This window comes from Labeo rohita, unplaced genomic scaffold, assembly GCF_022985175.1.
Source record: "Labeo rohita strain BAU-BD-2019 unplaced genomic scaffold, IGBB_LRoh.1.0 scaffold_811, whole genome shotgun sequence".
NCBI classification, from domain to species: Eukaryota; Metazoa; Chordata; class Actinopteri; order Cypriniformes; family Cyprinidae; genus Labeo; species Labeo rohita.
The window spans coordinates 1-19,297 of record NW_026129757.1 but is presented as its reverse complement, the minus strand read 5'-3'; the positions used below and the strand labels follow the sequence as shown (position 1 = coordinate 19,297).

Genomic DNA, 19,297 nt, shown 5'->3' with positions numbered 1-19,297 from the left:
ACATCCTGACATGACTACAGCCAGAAAAAAAAAAAAAAAAAAAAGTTTCTTACAGAGCATTGTGGAGAAAAAGCACATCATCGACAAAAAGGAAGAAGCCCAAAACAGGCCTGATGTCTGGCCCAAATGTGAGCGGTGACATGAAAATTGGCCCGAAGCTCGTCCCTAGGGGTGTAAATAAGTCAGGCTCCATCAGGCTCAGGCTGTAATGCACAGCCCTATTTCCCACAGTCGGCCCCAAATCTATTTTATCACACGTTGAACCTGTCCAGTCCAATCTTAACCTGATATGGCCATCAAAGCTTGACAGCGTGAGTACAGGCACATCTGGAGAAATCACTATGTTAGCTCACTGTGGCTCATCACTGCCAAGTAATTTTAATATAAAATATAAAAAAGTTATATTTTGGCAAATGTAAAAAGCCTTTCACACCAAAAGTAAAATGAATAAGCTTGGAATGTAGCTTAAACAAACCTTTCAGTTAAAAAAAAGGGTCAGTAGCAAAGACACAGGCTAATAAAATGGGATTAAATCCATTAAGGATATTTGTATTATTTACTATTTTTAATTAATGCAGGTTTGCATCATATTCTGAGTTAGCATTTTATTGTATTTATTCATTTTGGGGAGAGTGAGGTGAGTAAATGCATGTTGACATTTAAGTCTAGAACTACAGTAAGCATCATATACACACAGTGCACACAACACCTCTGCACTTACTCCCGATTTCTCACAACATGGGGACAGGAGAGCTGCCAGTCAAAAAATGGGAAAACATAGTAACTTGCATTACTCTCTTGAAAAAGTATCTCAGATATTTCCTTGTAAATTAAAAAGTAACGTGCTACTAGTTACTTGAAAAAAGTAATCTGATTATGCAACGTGCATTACTTGTAATGCATTACCCACAACACTGGCCATGACCTTTGGTAGAGACCATCACGCAGTGCATGTTCTGGTTGTCACGTTATAAAACATAAACACGCCCCTTCAGGATGCTAATTTCCCTGCTTTGCTCTATAAAAAAGACAGTTCTGAGGTTCTTCGGTGTGTTCTGATTACACCTTTTACATTACACTGTAAAAGGAAGGAGTGAACAACATCGACGGTAGGACATATTTTTAATCAAAATTTTATTCAAGATACAAAATAGAAGTGTTTCTATAATTATATAATGCATTTATTTTATGATTTGTAACAGACTCTTAATTGCTGCACATACAAATGTTTAGTTGTTTAGCAAGTCGAGAATACTTTGCAAATATTTTATTTGAAATGAAAATGGAAACAATCCATTCCAACTTTAAAAGACAGAAATTAAATTGAGACTGTTTGATCCATAAAAATAATTATGTGACTTTTCTTTTTTGTTATACGAATCTGTTCAAGTAAACCTTGTTTTAATACTCAAAAATCTGGTGTTTTGTTGAAAAAGACAAAATTGAATTCAACTAAACCATGGAAAACAAACAAACAAAAAAAAAGTGTAGATGATGGTATTGGGAACAGATTGTTACTGATGAAGCATGAAGTTCCTCTTTTCAAATAAAAAAAAAAAAACAGCAGAAAATGATGAAGGAACAAATACAACACATGATGAAACAGATTGCAGAAGTGAGAAAATGTGTTTCCGACTGTTTTGTCTTTTTATATCTGTTGATAGCATGCCCTTAACTCTTTCATGGAATACATCTAAAACTGTACTACAGAAGGGGTTAACTCAGTGATAGAAATATATATATATATATATATATATATATATATACACATACATACATATGTATGTATATATGTATGGCAAAAGTGAAATAGGATGCTTAAAGTTGTTTACACAGTGTTTGTATGTGTGTTGATCAGATGGGAAAGCTGTGCTTCTCAGGGTTGGAGGTGACCCTGGTGCTGTTGTTTGCATCGGTCAGTTTACTGGCTGTGGAAGCAAGGACAGTCCGAGCAGGTAGGTGATGAGATGCCACTAACAACCACACATACTTATACAGAGACAAACATGCATGTAAAAACATGTTTGAATATTAGAGGCACCTTGCAATAGCAATAGGCTATAATTGTTGGAGCAGGAAGTAGTTTTTTTGCAAACTAGTGTTCTTTAGAATTTAAAAAAAATATATAATAATAAATAATAATAAAAAGTTCTAAAATAAAAGTCCAAAAACTGCTAAATGTTTGTTCTTACTTCATAGTTTTGCCTTGTTTTTCTATATAAATATCTAAACACTATTAAATCTAGATATATTTACTTAAAATGCTAATTACTGAATATATTATTATATTTTGTTATGTGAAAAAAGAAAATACAGAAAAAAAAGTGTCAAAAGGAAGTGAGTTTTTGTTTAAAACATAATTTTATTTTGATCTTTTTTTCCCAATTTGATTTGAAACTACATATTTACAAGATCACATTGTGAAGTGTGCACAGTTATTAAGCATGTTATCAAGTGCTGAACGTTCTTATTATCACTTTTATCTTTGAATCAGTATCGGTTTACTGAAAGCTGTCGACTGACAGTCCCATGAACTGTCTGGAACAGATAAATGAGGGCTTTAAAATTGCGGTGAACTAAATGAACAAACAAACAAAATGGAAAAGAATGCAGGGTGTGGAAATGTGTTTTTAAAAGACTTAAAACACTGCACCAACTGAAAAAGCAGATGAGGCGCAACCAGAGACATGCAGAGAGTTCCTCGGGGACAGGGGCTCAAATGTAAAAAAGAGGCATTTATATTCCAATGTAACAATTATTAAAGTAAAATTATAAAAAAATTAAGTCCTTTGCGTGTTCTTGAACTTGAGGTGCTTGCACTTCACATAATAGACCTGTTGGTGGCAGGTGTTTGATCGTACACCTATTACATTACTTGCCCACCACACCACCACCCCGCTGTCATTTGCTTTTTTATAGAAATAAAAATAAATTAGTTTAACTGAAAAAAGTAGTACACTACAGTTATGCTCTGCTCCGTCCAGCCAGGTCTGCGTGACAAAACTAGCCAGTCAAAAACAGCCCAAAGTATCACAGTGACTGCATTGCAAATATAAAACTCAAAATGTCATTTCCATACATACAATACATATTTTACATTCACTGTTATGCGCATTGATCATAAACACAACTCAAAGGCTTCCTACCGTTAATGGTAAATGAACATCGTAATAAATATCGATATCGTATGATATGGAAAAAAAAAAAAAAACTATAGTGTGATAATATTTTCGACCATATCGACAAGTGAAGAAAAGAAAGTAGTAAAGAAAATGAATAAATGATTTCTCACTTTCTCCGTTTCAGAATGTCCCGTCATTCCACAGGCCGAGAGAGTGGACTGTTTCCCAGAACCCAACGCTTCCCAGGTAAACTACAGTGGATACGGCCTACAATGCATACAAACTCCCAGCAGGCTTTGCTAAATCTTACTGCGTCCTTACAGGAAAAATGTTTGGAAAGAGGTTGCTGCTGGGAAACCTCGAGTGAGGCTAACGTGCCCTGGTGCTTCTTCTCCACAAGCCACGGCTACAGCGTAGTGAGCCAAAGCACGCCAGACAGCACACGTGAGTTCAGTCTGAACCGAGATGTTATATACAGTAAATCTAAAAATGTACAAATGTACTGTTTGACCACGTAGCAAGTAGAGCAAACGATCGCCAAGGCCTCATGGAGAATGTTTGTTTTGCTGTAGATATTGAGGCCAGGCTGACAAGAATGGATGCTCCAACTTTGTTTGGAGGTGATATTCAGGAGCTGAACTTCTACGCTGAAATGCAGACAGAAAACCGTCTTCGTTTAAAGGTCTGTTTAAAAACTGATGCAAACAGCAGAGGCATCGAGTCAATGTAAACCTGTTTATAATGGTGTGCGCTGTTCTTTTTGTCTACCAGATCACTGATGCAAACCAAGCCAGGTTTGAGGTTCCTCACGAGCATGTGCAGTCGCTCACTGACACTCCCAGCGGACCCCTAAAATACAGACTCGAACTGACCCAGAACCCCTTTGGACTGAAAGTTTGGAGAACATCTCCTGAAAGACTTCTGTGAGTGGGGAGCTTTTTCTCTTCCTTTTCATACACAGATCATACGGTGACTCTGTGTGAGTTTAGTGGAGCACATCTTAGAAACAAAGAGTAATCATAACACCAAAATTATAAATTAGAGGCATGAATGAGGAAATCTGGCACCTGAAGCTAAGTCCTGATTCCTTGTTCATACATGCATTCAAGTCTAATTTAATGATTTTTAAGTCACAGTGACTTTCAGTCCTGCTTCATGCGTGTTGCATATGTCCCATAGGCAATGCATATTTATTTCAGTGGCCTTTTTTAAGAGATATTAAAGAAAGCAGTGCATCACTGCTTGTTGGAAGCAAATGCAATAGTTTGCATCAGTCTGTTTCTAATGGAATTATGTTCAATCAACAGACTAGACTGAGTTGTCTATAATTTGTAGCATAAACATTTTTCAAAGATGGGAAGTTGAAAAAACAGCAACACAAACACTACAGCATTAAACATTAGTAGGTCTTTCTCTTCACTTACAAACATAAAATAACAATTAATATTAATATTTAAGTTATCAAGACTATTTTGTAAAGTTACTAAAACTGAATTACAAAATAATAATAATAATAATAAATGCAAAAAAAAAGATTTTAAATTGCATACAGTATTAAGTTAATGTAATGATCAACATTATTACATCAACAGAACCAATCAAATTGATGTCAGCAACTTTTAAGGTTTAATTTAAACTATTTTAAACTTTTAAACTATTAAATTAGAATTTTTAACTTCCAATCATGCATTTTTTATAAGTACCCTGTATTTTAACAAACACATCTATGTAAACGTCTATGACATTTAAGTAAATTGATTACCATTTAAAAATGGGATTATGTATTCGTTAACTGTTAACCTTTTTTATAATTTATGACTGTTATCAAAGAAACTATTTAATATAGTAAGCTATATAGTATTTTATTTATATATAGCAATTCTGCTTTATGCTGGAGAAGTGGGATTTTTCAAACTCTGCAGATGCAAGATGTGTGAAACAGACCTTATACCAGATGTCGCGTTAACCGAAAATTGTCTGTCATTGATGGTTTTGTTTTTTTTTTTTTTTTTTTTTTTTTTTTTTTTTTGTTTTTATCAGTGATGGAAAAATCTGAAGGCCATCCGTCACTTTGACAGATTACGCTGAGGGTGATTTATTGTAACTTCTAACTGTAATTCCCACCCCTGTCCAGTTGGTGGCGAGTGCGCTCCAGTGTAGCAGCAGAGCACTGGATCCAGAACAAAAATGAAACTGTTACAAATGTTTTGCTATGCGTGTTATTTACGATCTATCACGCTACATTGAAGAGTTCCAAAATGGTATTTATTGCTTAATTTCCTAATTAAATGAATAGAATTTTAAATCTGAGACTTTGTTTCATATCAAAAGTAACACAAAGCTTAGCCTTTTTGCGATTTATTGGATGGGAGGCACACTATGTACTGTTCATTTATTAGCTGAAAACAGCATAGACCAAAAGATCGATTGGGATTTACAAATTCATATTGGTTCATAAAAATGAGAATATTTTAAAATCGCTGTCACTGCGTGGTCTGGTGTTGAACATGAAAAGTTACACAGTCTCATCTGTTCATGTCCAATAAATGCACAAGCCTATATTGTCCTGTAGGTTCATAATTAAAAAATGAAATCTTGAACAAAAATGAAAAGCAATTAAATGTGTTATTATAATTAAAATATGAAAATTAAAATGATGGGTAATAATAGATTATGACAGAATTTTTACGTGTTAAAGTTTAACGCAACCTCTGCCTTATATGTACATCAAAACTAAAAATAATTAACTGAATTAGATGCTAATTTCTCATGAATGTTGTTGTTTGAAGCAGCATTGCCCAGTGAGAAATGGGCCTTATTTCCAAAGAATACAATTATTTGGCAGATTTTTATAAAAATGCTGTTTTTTTATTTGGATAGGACAGTTGAGCAGTGGTAGTGGCATGGGATCAGGAAAGGTTCATGAGCCGGGACTCGAACTTGGGACGCCCATAGCACAATGACACTATATGTTGGTGTGCTGCCACAAGGCTATGGGCACCAACGTCAACTCAGTTTTTTTTTTTTTTTTTTTTCCTTTACGTGACCATAGTCTATAGACCATAGATCATAGCGGTACATTATGTAAGTTACAAAACAATCAATGATTAAGTAATATTTTATCTGATAAAAAAAGCCTCACTTAAAAGCCTAGCAATAATGTCATAAGGAGTGTATCTGCATAATATGCTCATTAATCTTACCTGTAGTGATGCTATTTTCAAAACTTCAAGTAGAGTTTTAGATAAGATGTACATGCCACAGAATGATTCTTAGCTATCAGATGGATATAAGACTAGGAAGTTGTTTTCTTTTAGTTACATACATGCTTAAGAGGTGAATCTTTTGGTCAGTGGATATGTACTTGCCAAGTTTCATGACATTCACCCTCAAACTGTACTGTGAGTAAACATACTCTTTACAACATCTCAACATTCTCTTGCTCTGTCAGGTTTGACACGACCATTGGGCCACTGGTTTTTGCTGATCAGTACCTTCAGCTCTCGGCTAAACTCCCCTCTCACAATATTTATGGACTTGGAGAGCATGTCCATCAAACCTTCCGCCATGACACCAACTGGAAGACCTGGCCTATCTTCACAAGAGATGCCTTTCCCAATGGCGTGAGTCATAGCATTTAGATCATTTGCACAAACATGTTCACTATTCCAAACCAGTATGACTTAGTTTCTTCAGTGAAATGCAAAGTTTTAGATGCAAAGTTATTGAAGAAATTCCTGGCCACTCTGAATGACTGAGGATGTTGACCTTCAAAAAGGATATAAAAGTATCATAAAAGAAGTTCATAGAACTCATGCATCGTAATCCAAATCTTCCAAAGTCAAATTAAGGTCATTATTCACTGATAGCTGGTGTAACCAGTGAGTCAGTGAGTTGAACTCAACAACTGGATCAGTGTGATACATGAATGAATCATTTAGAACAACTCACTACTTAGCACTACTTTTCCGAGGAGATCTAGGGTGGATTTTAAGATGTAGTCCGGAATTATAGTTTGGAAAATGTCTGAAATCAAAACTAGGTTTTTACATGAATAATCTAATTAATGTAAACATTTCACAAGAAAAAAACATTGTGTAGGATTATCCAGAAATTTGTCCCAAACTGTTTAATTAACAGATTTTTTAAAAAAGTTGAAATTTTCCTTTACAAACCTTAATGTTTTTTTCCTACCCCAGGGCACACACAACCTGTACGGCCACTACCCCTATTTCACATGTTTGGAAGATGAAAGCGGCCAATCCTTTGGTGTTTTCCTCATGAACAGCAATGCTATGGGTAATGCATGTTTTGTTTTTTTTTGCATTGAATTGCTGGTCACAAGCAGGAGCTTTGTCGTGCACTATTTGTAATGTCTGTGCACAGCAGTGTTGGGGGTAATGCATTATGTTTGTCTGTTCGTGTCTGTGTGCAGAGGTGACAATCCAGCCTGCTCCAGCTATAACCTACCGAACTATCGGTGGGGTTTTGGACTTCTACATCCTCCTTGGAGACACACCAGAGGCAGTGGTGGACGAGTTCACAAAGGTGAGCGTTGTGGGCGGATATAAGTAGAAACACCATCGACACTTGTGGGTGAAACTGTAAACACTTAGAAATGCTTTTTCATGTTAGAGACAAAGCATGTTGGACAGTACACATGCTAGGACATGTGGTAAAGCGAAACTTGTATGTGGGAAAGAAAGAATAGGGTCATTTCCTGATCTGTAATAAACCCTGACAGGGTGATCAGGATCATGCAATGTACTACTTGCCAAATTTTCATCAATGCTTAGCTTGTTACGAAAGTAAAATCATATAGCGAGTCCTGTGATGTTTAGCATGTTTAACATTGCTTAATATGTCTCCAGCTGATTGGTAGGCCCTTCATGCCTCCATACTGGTCTCTGGGCTTCCAGCTGTCTCGTTGGGACTACGGCAGCCTGGCGGAGGTGAAGAAGGTCGTGGAGAGAAATCGACAGGCTGGCCTTCCCTACGTAAGTGCCAGGAACAAAAGCAGGCTCCTTGCTTTGGTCTACAAAACTTGATTCCATCCATGTACTTCAAAGTCAAAATCGAGAGCATGGAACAAAGCTCATGAAGAATAACTCCACATATGTGCATTTCACCTATACATGCAGTTAAAAGCGTTTAACACCTTATGGTGAGGCTCTAATTGCCAAAGGATGCACTGAACCTAAAAGTTTGATGTAATTTGAACAAAGAGGACATTAGCAATCAGGATATTACATCTCTACCTTATTAGCCTTCCAGAAAAATTTAAAACAGAAAATCTACAATGTCAGCATTAAAAAGAGGCATTAGCCATCATAAAGACTGAAGATTCTGAGAAACATGAACATTAACAACCTCAAAATAACAGTTCTTTACAGTGATATTTTCACAGTCGATAGTTCTTAAAAGAACCATTCATTTCTAAGTGTAAAGAACATTTGAATAAGGAAACTGATTTCATGTGCTGAACCATCATTATTTTGTGTTCCAGGATGTCCAGTTCACTGACATTGACTATATGGAGAACAAAAAGATCTTCACCCATGACCTGGTTAATTTTACGGAGCTGCCTCAGTTTGCTGACTACATGCATGCTTATGGGCAGAAATACATCATCATACTGGTGAGCCATTGATACTGTAGTTTCATTTATGCTTTATGGGTTAGCAAGTTAGTTCTGGGTTTTGGATGAGTTTTAAGTCATATGGCTTCACCCCTTGCTGAATTGGATTTTGTCCAGTTGAACACCTCAAAATATTTTCTTCTTGGTAGGATCCTGCCGTGTCCACAGGTCAAAGGATAAACGGACCTTATGAAGCACTTGACAGGGGAAATGCAGCTAATGCTTGGGTCACTGAATCAGACGGAGTAACACCTCTAGTGGGAGAGGTAAGATCCTCCAAAGATCCTCCTGATTGTGAATTTATGTTGGTCAGTTGTTAGCAGGGTTTGGAATTGAGAACCAGTGTTTGCATTGATTTTGCATTCGAGTTTAATATCACGCTGTCATGCAGACCACACAGTTAAGCACATTCCCCTCTCCTCTCTCTCATGTCACAGGTCTGGCCAGGAGAAACCTTGTTTCCTGACTACACTAATCAGGCTTGCATTGATTGGTGGGTTGATGAAATTTCGCGTTTCCACAAGGAAGTCAAGCATGATGCTCTCTGGATTGTAAGTAACCTACAGAGATTATTACCTGTGAGCAAATGTTGAGCCTGATCATATTATGACTTGGTGGAAAGGTCATGATATTCTGATCTCCAACTTCCTACAGAAGTCTTTAAATAAATACTATATATGTTACTGTATCAATATGTATTAATCATTATATTCAAACGCGAAGCTCAATAAATAGCTCATCTAGAGTACGATATAAACCACAAAAGCTTTAACGCTTCAACATGAAGTCATAATTGATCCTACTTACAGTAGTAATAAATCAACACTCCTGTTTGCATTAATACATACTGATTTGTATAGTGCTTTCACAATTCATATTTCAAAGCAGCTTTATCGAAAATGCATGTTTCAAATCTTACAGTCCAGTGGTGCAAATAGCCTCGTGGTTAGTGCATCGACATACAGCGCAACTGCGCTCTTGGTGATCCAAGTTTGAGTCCCGTCTTGAGGTCCTTTGCCAATCCCCTCTCTCCTGCTAGAAAGAAATTGATTTCAAAATCAAGCTCTGCCCTGCAGTTTTTCTCACTGAATATTGCGATTCAGAAATGCATCACATGATGAATGTAAAATATTTGCGAATGCCATTTCATGTTGGTTTTAATTCCTTCCTAAGTTTTTCTTTAAACCTGAGACAGCCGCCTGAATTAGGAAGTTCTGAACTAATTGCTGTTTTTTCCCTAAGGACATGAATGAGGTGGCCAATTTCGTGCAGGGAAGCAGCAAAGGCTGCGCTAATAACAATCTCAACTATCCTCCATTCACCCCACGTGAGTCTCATGTGCATCTACGGCTAGATTTGTTCAAAGCAGATGAATACCGGCATTTCCTCAGCATCTGTACACATTCGTTCTCTTTGTTTCCATTCGACTCTGCAGGTATCCTTGATGACCTGATGTACAGTAAGACCTTATGTATGGATGCTAAACACAAATGGGGAAGCCACTATGATGTGCACAGTCTCTATGGGTACTCCATGGTCCTGGCCACTGAGAAGTAAGTGTTGGTTTTGCCACACTCTGTATGCAAATAATCTCTGTTATGGTTGACTGATCCTCATTGTTATGACTGACCTCCTTTGGTTGTCATTTTATTGTGAAGCCAGCACTACTTATATCTCTAACATTATGTTTCTGCTTTTAGGGCATCAAAAGCAACATTTACGACGAGCCGTTCCATGGTTTTTACCCGCTCTTCTTTCCCTGGTGTGGGCAAGTACGCTGGGCACTGGTTGGGTGACAATGGCGCCAACTGGAATGACATTAAATGGGCGATACCCGGCATGCTGGAGTTTAACCTCTTCGGAGTCCCTTACGTAAGTGGTTTGCCTCCAAGACTTCAGAAAAACTATCCATTTGCTCTCCATGCTAGAGAAACAACTAAGATACTGAAGAGATCTTGATCTGTGATTTTTCTCTCAAAGCTCAGGGGATTTTCACTTATGGTCTTATAGTATCAGTTTTTTCCCTTAAAATGGCTTATGAAGTGTAAAAGTAAACACAAATGAGACAGATGATGTTATACAAATGATCTCTTCTGATACTCTGTGAAGACATTTGTCACATTATGGAGTCTTTCTCAAATATAAAACACTGGAATCTCCATTTTATCTCAAATTAATTAGCAATTTTTTGAGAAACGTTTAAGTTAATAAAAAGTTACGTTTCCCTGAGAGATACTAAATCTCATGATGTTATTCTGCAGATCGGTGCAGACATCTGTGGGTTCTTTGACGACTCGTCAGAGGAGCTTTGCAGACGCTGGATGCAAGTCGGCGCATTTTACCCCTTCAGTCGTAACCACAATGCACAGGGTTATGCGGTATGTATTGCCCTAGAAATCAAAGCATCTTCCTCTTCAAACATCTGTGCTGTGTGCTTCTGGCCCAAAAGCAATGCTCTGAATTACAAACATGTCCTCTCTCTTTAAATGCTGTTTGTCAAAGATTTATTTCTCTAATCGTTATTGTAAGATTAGAAATTAGATTAATAAGATTTGACTTTTTAGTCACAGAGTAGTCATTTTACGGCTGTCTCCACAACATATTATTGAACAGTAAAATTCATTTCTGTCTTTGCTCTTTAGCATACTCTTCCTGACTAGTTTTATGTCCCTGTCTAACAGGACCAGGACCCTGCAGCATACGGTGCCGACTCTCTGTTGGTGCAGACCTCCAAGCATTACCTAAACATCCGATACACCCTCCTGCCATACCTCTACACTCTGTTCTACAAGGCCCATACTAAAGGAGAGACCGTAGTGCGTCCCATGATGCATGAGTGAGTTCATAATGATATAACAGTTTCAGCCTTATATATATTAACGTTACATATTTTTATATTAAATCTCTCATGTAAGTAAATAAATAAATAAATAATAAACAAAATAAAATACGAAGTGTATGTAGAACAACAAACAAACAAACAAACAAAAAAAAACGTGTTTTATAAAAAAAAATTCCACTCTACAGGTTCTATTCTGACAGTGAAACCTGGGCAGTGCACAAACAGTTCTTATGGGGAGCACATCTTCTCATTACACCTGTTTTGGACCCTGTGAGTGAACACACACACACACACACACACACGTCTGGTTTATTATCTTTGTGGGGACTCTCCATAGGTGCAATGGTTTTTATACTCTCCACACTGTATTTTCTATCCCCTTACTCTAACCCTACCCCTAAACCTAACCCTTACAGAAAACTTTCTGCATTTTTACTTTCTCAAAAAAACTCATTCTGTATGATTTTTAAGCTTTTGTACGCATGGGGACCTCAAGCCAGTCCCCACAATGTCAAAAATTTCAGGTTTTACTATCCTTGTGGGGACATTTGGTCCCCACAATGTAGCAAAAACAAGTACACACACACACACACACATGTTGTGTTTCCATGTTTTATGGGGACATTCCATAGGTTTTTATACTGTACAAACCGTATTTTCTATCGCCCTACACCTAAACCTAGCCCTCACAGGAGACTGTGCACGCTTTTACTTTCTCAATATAATTTGAGTATATATAATCTCAATATAATCTGAATTTAATTATAAGCCTGTTTCCTCATGGGGACCAAAAAAAGTCCCATCAAGGTCAAAATTTACTGGTATTACTATCCTTGTGGGGACATTTGGTCCCCATAACATGATAAATACCAGGTACACACACACTTCTCTGGGACAAATGCAAGGAAGGTGGGACATTTCTCACTTCATGTTCAAAAAGCGTCCTGCGATAACATGGTTCTCAACATGATTTTTCTTTCTTTCTTTCTTTCTTTCTTTCTTTCTTTCTTTCTTTCTGTCTATCTATCTGTCTGCCCCTATACGATATAGGATTAGTTTTAAACTAAGTAATATATTTAACTGTAAGCTGTTTCTTTTTCTGTCCGCTTCTTAGTCTCTAATATCTTGCTCATAGTCTCTCTTTCTGAATCTTGAAAAGCCATAATAGGAGAACCATATCTCTCAAAAAAATCACCTGTGATGGTCTGCCCATTTGTTTAATGAATAATGGTCATTTACTTAAAAACATCAAAATATCGTTTGTTGTTATGTTTAGCTGATTTTCCTGTTTTTTTGTTTCAGGGTGTAGAAAATGTGGAGGCTTATATCCCAGATGCTGTCTGGTATGACTTTGAGACGGTAAGACCATCCTCTCGCACAGTAAACACTGGCAGAATGTTAATTTTTGGGTGAACTATTCCTTGAAACCACAGACTTCTTGTTCCTCCGGTGAGGCAAAGGTTTTCATTTAAGACTTTTATTTTTATTTATTATAGGAAACAAGGATTACACATCGCAAAGTGAAAGTGTTCTTGCACATTCCAGGTGATAAACTTGGTTTACACCTGAGAGGTGGAGCCATTCTGCCTATACAAAGTCCAGCTGTCACCACTACATCCAGGTAACAAAAAAAAAAAACATATCTGTGGATTTCACCTGAAAATACATGTCGCTTCAAAAGTGCACTGTCATTAAACTCTATCCATGAAAGTACAGTTTGTTGGCTGTCAGGGAATCTTGTCTTTTAGCACCATTTAATGTCCAATACAAAAAAAGTGCCTTTTTTGGAGAACGCATTATAGTTTTCTGTCCGCTCTTGAGTTTCTGATAGAAAGTTGTACGTTTGTGTGATAAAAGTTGTGTGTTTCCTCAGCCGACTTAATCCCATGGGACTGCTCATTGCTCTTGATGACAACAAGGCGGCGTCAGGCGAGCTATTTTGGGATGATGGAGACTCTCGAGGTATTTCGGAGAGACTTGCTATTGATTATAAGTTGGTCAGTTTACTGTCAGAAACAAAAATCTACCTTTTACAGGCTCAATAACAAGAATATCAGAAGTTCAGATTTTTACTTATATTTCTTGTTTTCACTTTTTTAGCCACATTTTTTTCTAAATCAGAACAGAATGTGGTAACATTTTACAATAAGGTTCCATTAATTAATATTAGTTATTGCATTGACTAATATTAACTAACAATGAGCGATATATTTGTTACAGTGTTTGTTAATCTTTGTTAATGTTCGTTTTTAATGTTTAATTTGCAAGAATGGCTATAATTTAACCCCATGAAAATGTATAATGTATACAAAAACAGAATTTGCTTGGATGCATCCAAAACCTCACCTTTGCTCACGAGATAGATAACTACATACGTTCCCTTTAAAATTAGCAGAGCTTGCACATTCAAAATATTCAATAAATTAACAATGCAAAGAAAAAAAACTAATGTTTTTGTTTCCGTAGCATAAAACATGAACATGGGCAACAACAAAAAAAAATATAGCTGCAAGCAGCAATTGCGGGGCCAAGCACAACAGAGGCAGAATGAGGAGCTTAGCATGGCAAGGAGCAACAGACCGACTCTAACAATGAGTAACTAAAGTCATTTTAGGATGATATCAGTTGAAATGGCTGAAAAATCATAAATACAACCAATAATATAATTGAATGGCTTATCACTTTTGACCAATAGGTGGTGCTGTTTTCAAATTGATGTGATGCGTTCTGTGTGAGGTGACAATGACACACAAACAAATTTTGGTGTCATTATGCCAAAGCTTTACAGAGATACAGCCTCAGAATCATCTTGGCATCAAGCCTAAAATCTGTAGTGGCGCTGTACGAAAATGGTTTTGTCTATCGACACGAAATCCATAACTTTTAGTAAGCACAGTCTGAAGATGATTTGAATCAAATTTGGTGAAAATCAGACCAACGGTCTAGGAGGAGTTTGAAAAAGTATGTTTTGTACATTAATCAAAATGGCGGAAAAGAAAGTTCAGCGAAGTGTGGTATAATTGGTATCTATTTTGTCAGCATGACCCAAGGAATATTTTGAGACCAGTTTTAATACAGTAGGCTAATGCAATCACAAGTTATTAGCATTTTTGAAAATTTCATTATTAATGTTTAATGAATGGTGTATTACTTCTGACCAGCAGGTGGCGCTGTTACCGAATTGCTGTGGCGTGGTCAGGGTGTGGTGACAATAGCACATATAAAATTTGGTGTCAATATGTCAAGGCTTTGCAGAGATACAGCCTCAGATGTAGTTTGGCATCTTTCCAGCAAATTCGTTGATGCGCTAAACGAAAACCGTTTCGTGTATCGACACGAAATTCATATCTTTCTGCCCGCATAGTCTGAAGATGATCTGAGTCAAATTTGGTGAAGATCGGACTAACGGTCTAGGAGGAGTTCGAAAAAGTAGGTTTTGTACATTAATCAAAATGGCGGAAAAGAAAGCTAAGCGAAGTGTGGTATAATTGATATGTATGTTGTCGGCATGTCACAAGGAATATTTTGAGACCAGTTTTATTACTATAGGCTAATGCAAACAGAAATTATTAGCATTTTTGGAAATTTCATTGTTAATGTTTAATGAATGTATTACTTCTGACCAATAGGTGGCACTGTTACCAAATTGATGTGGCGTGGTCAGTGTGATGTGACAATGGCACATATAAAATTTGGTGTCAATATTTCAAAGATTTGCAGAGATACAGCCTCAGAAGTAGCTTGGCATCTTTCCAGCAAATTCGTTGATGTGCTTAACGAAAACCGTTTCGTATATCGACACGAAATCCATAACTTTTTGTCAGCAAGGTCTGAAGATGATCTGAGTCAAATTTGGTGAAAATTGGACTAACGGTCTAGGAGGAGTTCGAAAAAGTAGGTTTTCAATATTAATTAAAATGGCGGACAGGATGTTTGGCCAATATTGGAATAATGGGTATCAATGTTTTTGGCTTGACCCACTTGAGATCACTTTCATTACAACAGGCTAATGTAAGCTGAAGTTATTAGCATTTTTGTAAATTTCTTTATAACTTTTGACCACAAGGTGGCACTGGCCCAAAAATTTTTATGTACATTCAGGGCATGGTGCCGAACATTTTTGTAATTAATGTCGAAACGATACGCTAATCTGTTCTCAAGATACAGCATTTTAAAGCTAAATTCAAAATGGCCGACACCCAAAATGGCTGACATGGGAAAATTGGATATGGTTCGACTCGGTATGACACACTGAATCTAAAGAGACCAGTTTTGTGATTTTTGGACAAATCATTCAGACGTTATAAAGAAAAATAGCCATTTTTCGTATCTCCTGACCACTAGGGGGCACTGGACCGAAACACTGCAGTCAGCCTCAGGTCATGCTTGTTATAACACACACCAAGTTTGGTGTCAATATGCCAAACTGTTACGGAGATATAGCCTCACATTGATTTTTGCTAGCTTTTCGTAGAATTCTTTCGCGTGTTATTCGTGAACGGCTGGACGAATCGACTTGAATTCCATAACTTTTTGCCAGCGTGGTCTGAAGATGATCTGGATCAATTTCTGTGACAATCGGTGCAACGGCCTAGGACGAGTTCGAAAAAGTAGGTTTTACGAACAATTGAGAATAGCGAAAAAACTAAACCTTACGATTTTTGAATTTTGGTGTCCATTCGACTCGGCATAAGCCAAGGAATCCGAGGAAAAAATAATTTTTGTTGTGTGGCTTACGGTTCAAACGTTATTAGCATAAATCTTTTGAAAGTTTGGACAAGTGGTGGCGCTAGAGAGTTTGAGTTAGAGACTCCAAACTTGCTATGGTTAATGTTGGGACTGTCCTCTATCAGTGTGCAAAATTATACAACTTTCCCGCAAGCGGTTCTATGGGCTGCCATAGACTTGCGGCGGAAGAAGAAGAATACGCTAACGGATACAATAGGTGCCACCGCACCTTCGGTGCTTGGCCCCTAATAACACTGGCCTAAAACTCTTGCAAATTGGTCACGGATTCATCCTCATTATTGAGCCCTTTAATAGAGAACAAATTATTAGATGTATTCAAGTGTTTCTTGATAAAAACAGATGTTTGTGTAACTTATATATAAAGCTGAATCGTCTCTCGTAACATCCTTCTTTTTTTTTCTTAGACACTGTCTCATCCGGCTCCTACATTCATTACCAGTTTTCACTGGCTAATGTACGTTAACCTAATGTGTCATTTCTGTTTGCTTGTTTGTAGATGGCATTACATTATTTAAATCATTTTTAAATGGCATTGTTTACACAAATCTGTAGTAATATCAGATTTTTTTGCTGGATCAGGATGTCTTGACATTGCATGTTGACCACAATGGCTACACTGATCCAAACAACTTGAAGTTTGAGAGCATCACAGTGATGGGAATGACAGCTGCCCCGTCCGTTGTGTTTGTGTCTGACGGCATCACTACTATCACTCTGCCTGAGTCCCAGGTTTACTACGATGCTACCAAGCAGGTTAGTTTTAACATAAAATTCACCGCTAAAGTCAATATGAAACTGTGTTTGAGGCCTGATTTTGATTGAAATAGGATATTCAACACCCTACAGAATTAGAATGTTTACTTTGGAGGATGTTATTGCATCTCGAATTTTGTTGCACGATATAAAATGTCGCTAGAATAACAGTGATTAGATATTTTAATGACGATAATGAATTAAACATATTATGTTTGCTTTGGACTCGGCACTCTCAAATATAGCATGCAAACATTTATCATGCAATGCAACTAGAAAATTCAGGCCCTGATGGTATAGGTTGGCCCTTGTTAAAGGAAACCCAGTTAAAAGCAGTAATTGTTGTGACAGTCACTTTACCTCAAACATCAAAAGAAAAAAAAAAGATGCATAAAGATGGATAAAGGCAATTTTTGGGTCATTAACTCTTTGATACATTTTATTTAGAATTTCTTTTCTTTTAGAGAGAGAGAAAGAGAGAGTATTTAAACTAGAAGACAGGATTCTGATGTGAATATACCTCCTGTCTTTTGTGTGATACATATCAATGGGTGTTTGTTCTGCTAGGTGATGTATCTGAGAGACCTGGCGCTGGAACTGGGGAAGGACTACAAAATCAACTGGGAGGCCAAATACAAATACTCTCGGCACATAGATTGTTACCCCGAAGCGGGTTCTGATCAGGCCAAATGCGAAGCCCGCGGCTGCGTCTGGCAGGTCAGAGCGAGAGAAGATATTCAATATTCAGCCCTGTGGTTTTCAGTGACACTGTTTGATCTGATGATTCCTGTTACTGTTATAACATGACCTGGCACATCAGCTCCAAATGTTTTTATTGTTTTTTGTAGCCTTCAGATACTCCTAACCAGCCCTGGTGTATTTACGCCGATACCCATGGCTACATCACCAAAAACGTGGTTGAAACAGCAAGTGGCATCACTGTAGATATTGAGCGCAACACCAACTTCCCAAGTCAGCTTCCTCAGTCTCCAGACATCGACACGCTCCGTGTGGAAGTCACTTTCCTTAGCGGAAAGAGCCTACGTTGGAAGGTATGCTTTTCTTAATTTAGTTGCTTTTAGAGGTTCAGAGTGGTTCCTTTGAAAATGATGTCATTTTACTATCGTTTTCATTGTGTAATTTTTGTCCACTTCTACATTTAAAATGGGATTTTATTTAATTAACACCATTTTTTAAATTCAAATTGAGATTAATGTATTATGGAAAGTGTACATTTTTATCTGTTGTCACCGTTTATAACCACAGTATAAAATAAGTTTAAATGAATACATTTAAGACTAAGATTAAGGCTATGACTAATTTTGGTCTTATTCATGTAGATCTATGACCCAAACAATGCTCGCTACGAGGTGCCCGTTCCCCTCAACCTGCCTCCCACACCAGAGACAGATGAAAACAACAGACTGTATAGGGTTCAAATCAAGAACAATCCATTCGGGATCCAAGTGATCAGAAAGGGCTCAGAAGAAGTTATGTGAGTAACACTCCTGAATCACTCTGCTAACATGGAAAGAGAAAGCAACAAGGAAGCGGATTTGGTCGCAGGTTCCGTCGTTACTATAGAGTTTAATGGAACTTGCGACCGTAGTTAGCTAATGTGTCAGAAGATGCAAATGTTCTCAGTGTTTTGTTAACTCTCATTCTCTCGCTCTCTTTTTCTTCAGCTGGGACTCTGCCGTGCCAGGGTTCATATTTTCCAATCAGCTTCTTCAGATCTCCACACTCCTTCCCTCAGACTATGTGTATGGTGTTGGTGAAACAGAGCACCCCAGCTACAAACATGACCTCAACTACCACAAATACGGCCTGTTTGCCAAAGACCAGCCCCCAGGGGTGAGTTTGAGAACTGATGGTGACGTTTTACAAAGAATGTCATCTGCACTTTACACATCACGTTATTGTCAGCTCTAGTGTTTAGTTTGACCCTGGTTTAAGCAGTAATCACTTAGACAGTCAGTTTAACACTGAGGACAACTAAAATTGCATCGCAAACTCAAACTCAAAATCTTTTTATCCTCATCTGCAGTACAAGCTGAACAGTTATGGACTCCATCCCTTCTACATGAGTCTGGAGAAATCACAAAGTGCTCACGGCATCCTTCTGCAAAACAGCAATGCCATGGGTGAGTAAAATCACACGCGCTAAACATTTGTGTCTCACTTGGACCCGCT

General features: G+C 37.4%; 1 protein-coding gene across 1 annotated transcript; it reads left to right on the top strand.

Moving 5' to 3' along the window:
* Positions 1–993: 993 nt before the first annotated feature.
* Positions 994–19,291, top strand: LOC127162031 (sucrase-isomaltase, intestinal-like). Its single transcript, XM_051104806.1, has 29 exons — positions 994–1,109; positions 1,859–1,955; positions 3,307–3,368; positions 3,446–3,566; positions 3,695–3,804; positions 3,894–4,045; positions 6,574–6,745; positions 7,322–7,421; positions 7,558–7,670; positions 7,994–8,119; positions 8,629–8,760; positions 8,910–9,026; positions 9,198–9,311; positions 10,003–10,087; positions 10,196–10,313; positions 10,461–10,632; positions 11,022–11,138; positions 11,442–11,596; positions 11,788–11,872; positions 12,905–12,961; positions 13,099–13,223; positions 13,476–13,564; positions 16,756–16,805; positions 16,931–17,104; positions 17,672–17,821; positions 17,953–18,156; positions 18,445–18,599; positions 18,790–18,958; positions 19,152–19,291. The coding sequence occupies exons 2-29, from the start codon at positions 1,859–1,861 to the stop codon at positions 19,254–19,256; spliced, it is 3,426 nt and encodes a 1,141-aa protein (XP_050960763.1). The 5' UTR covers positions 994–1,109; the 3' UTR covers positions 19,257–19,291.
* The last annotated feature ends 6 nt before the right edge of the window (positions 19,292–19,297 follow it).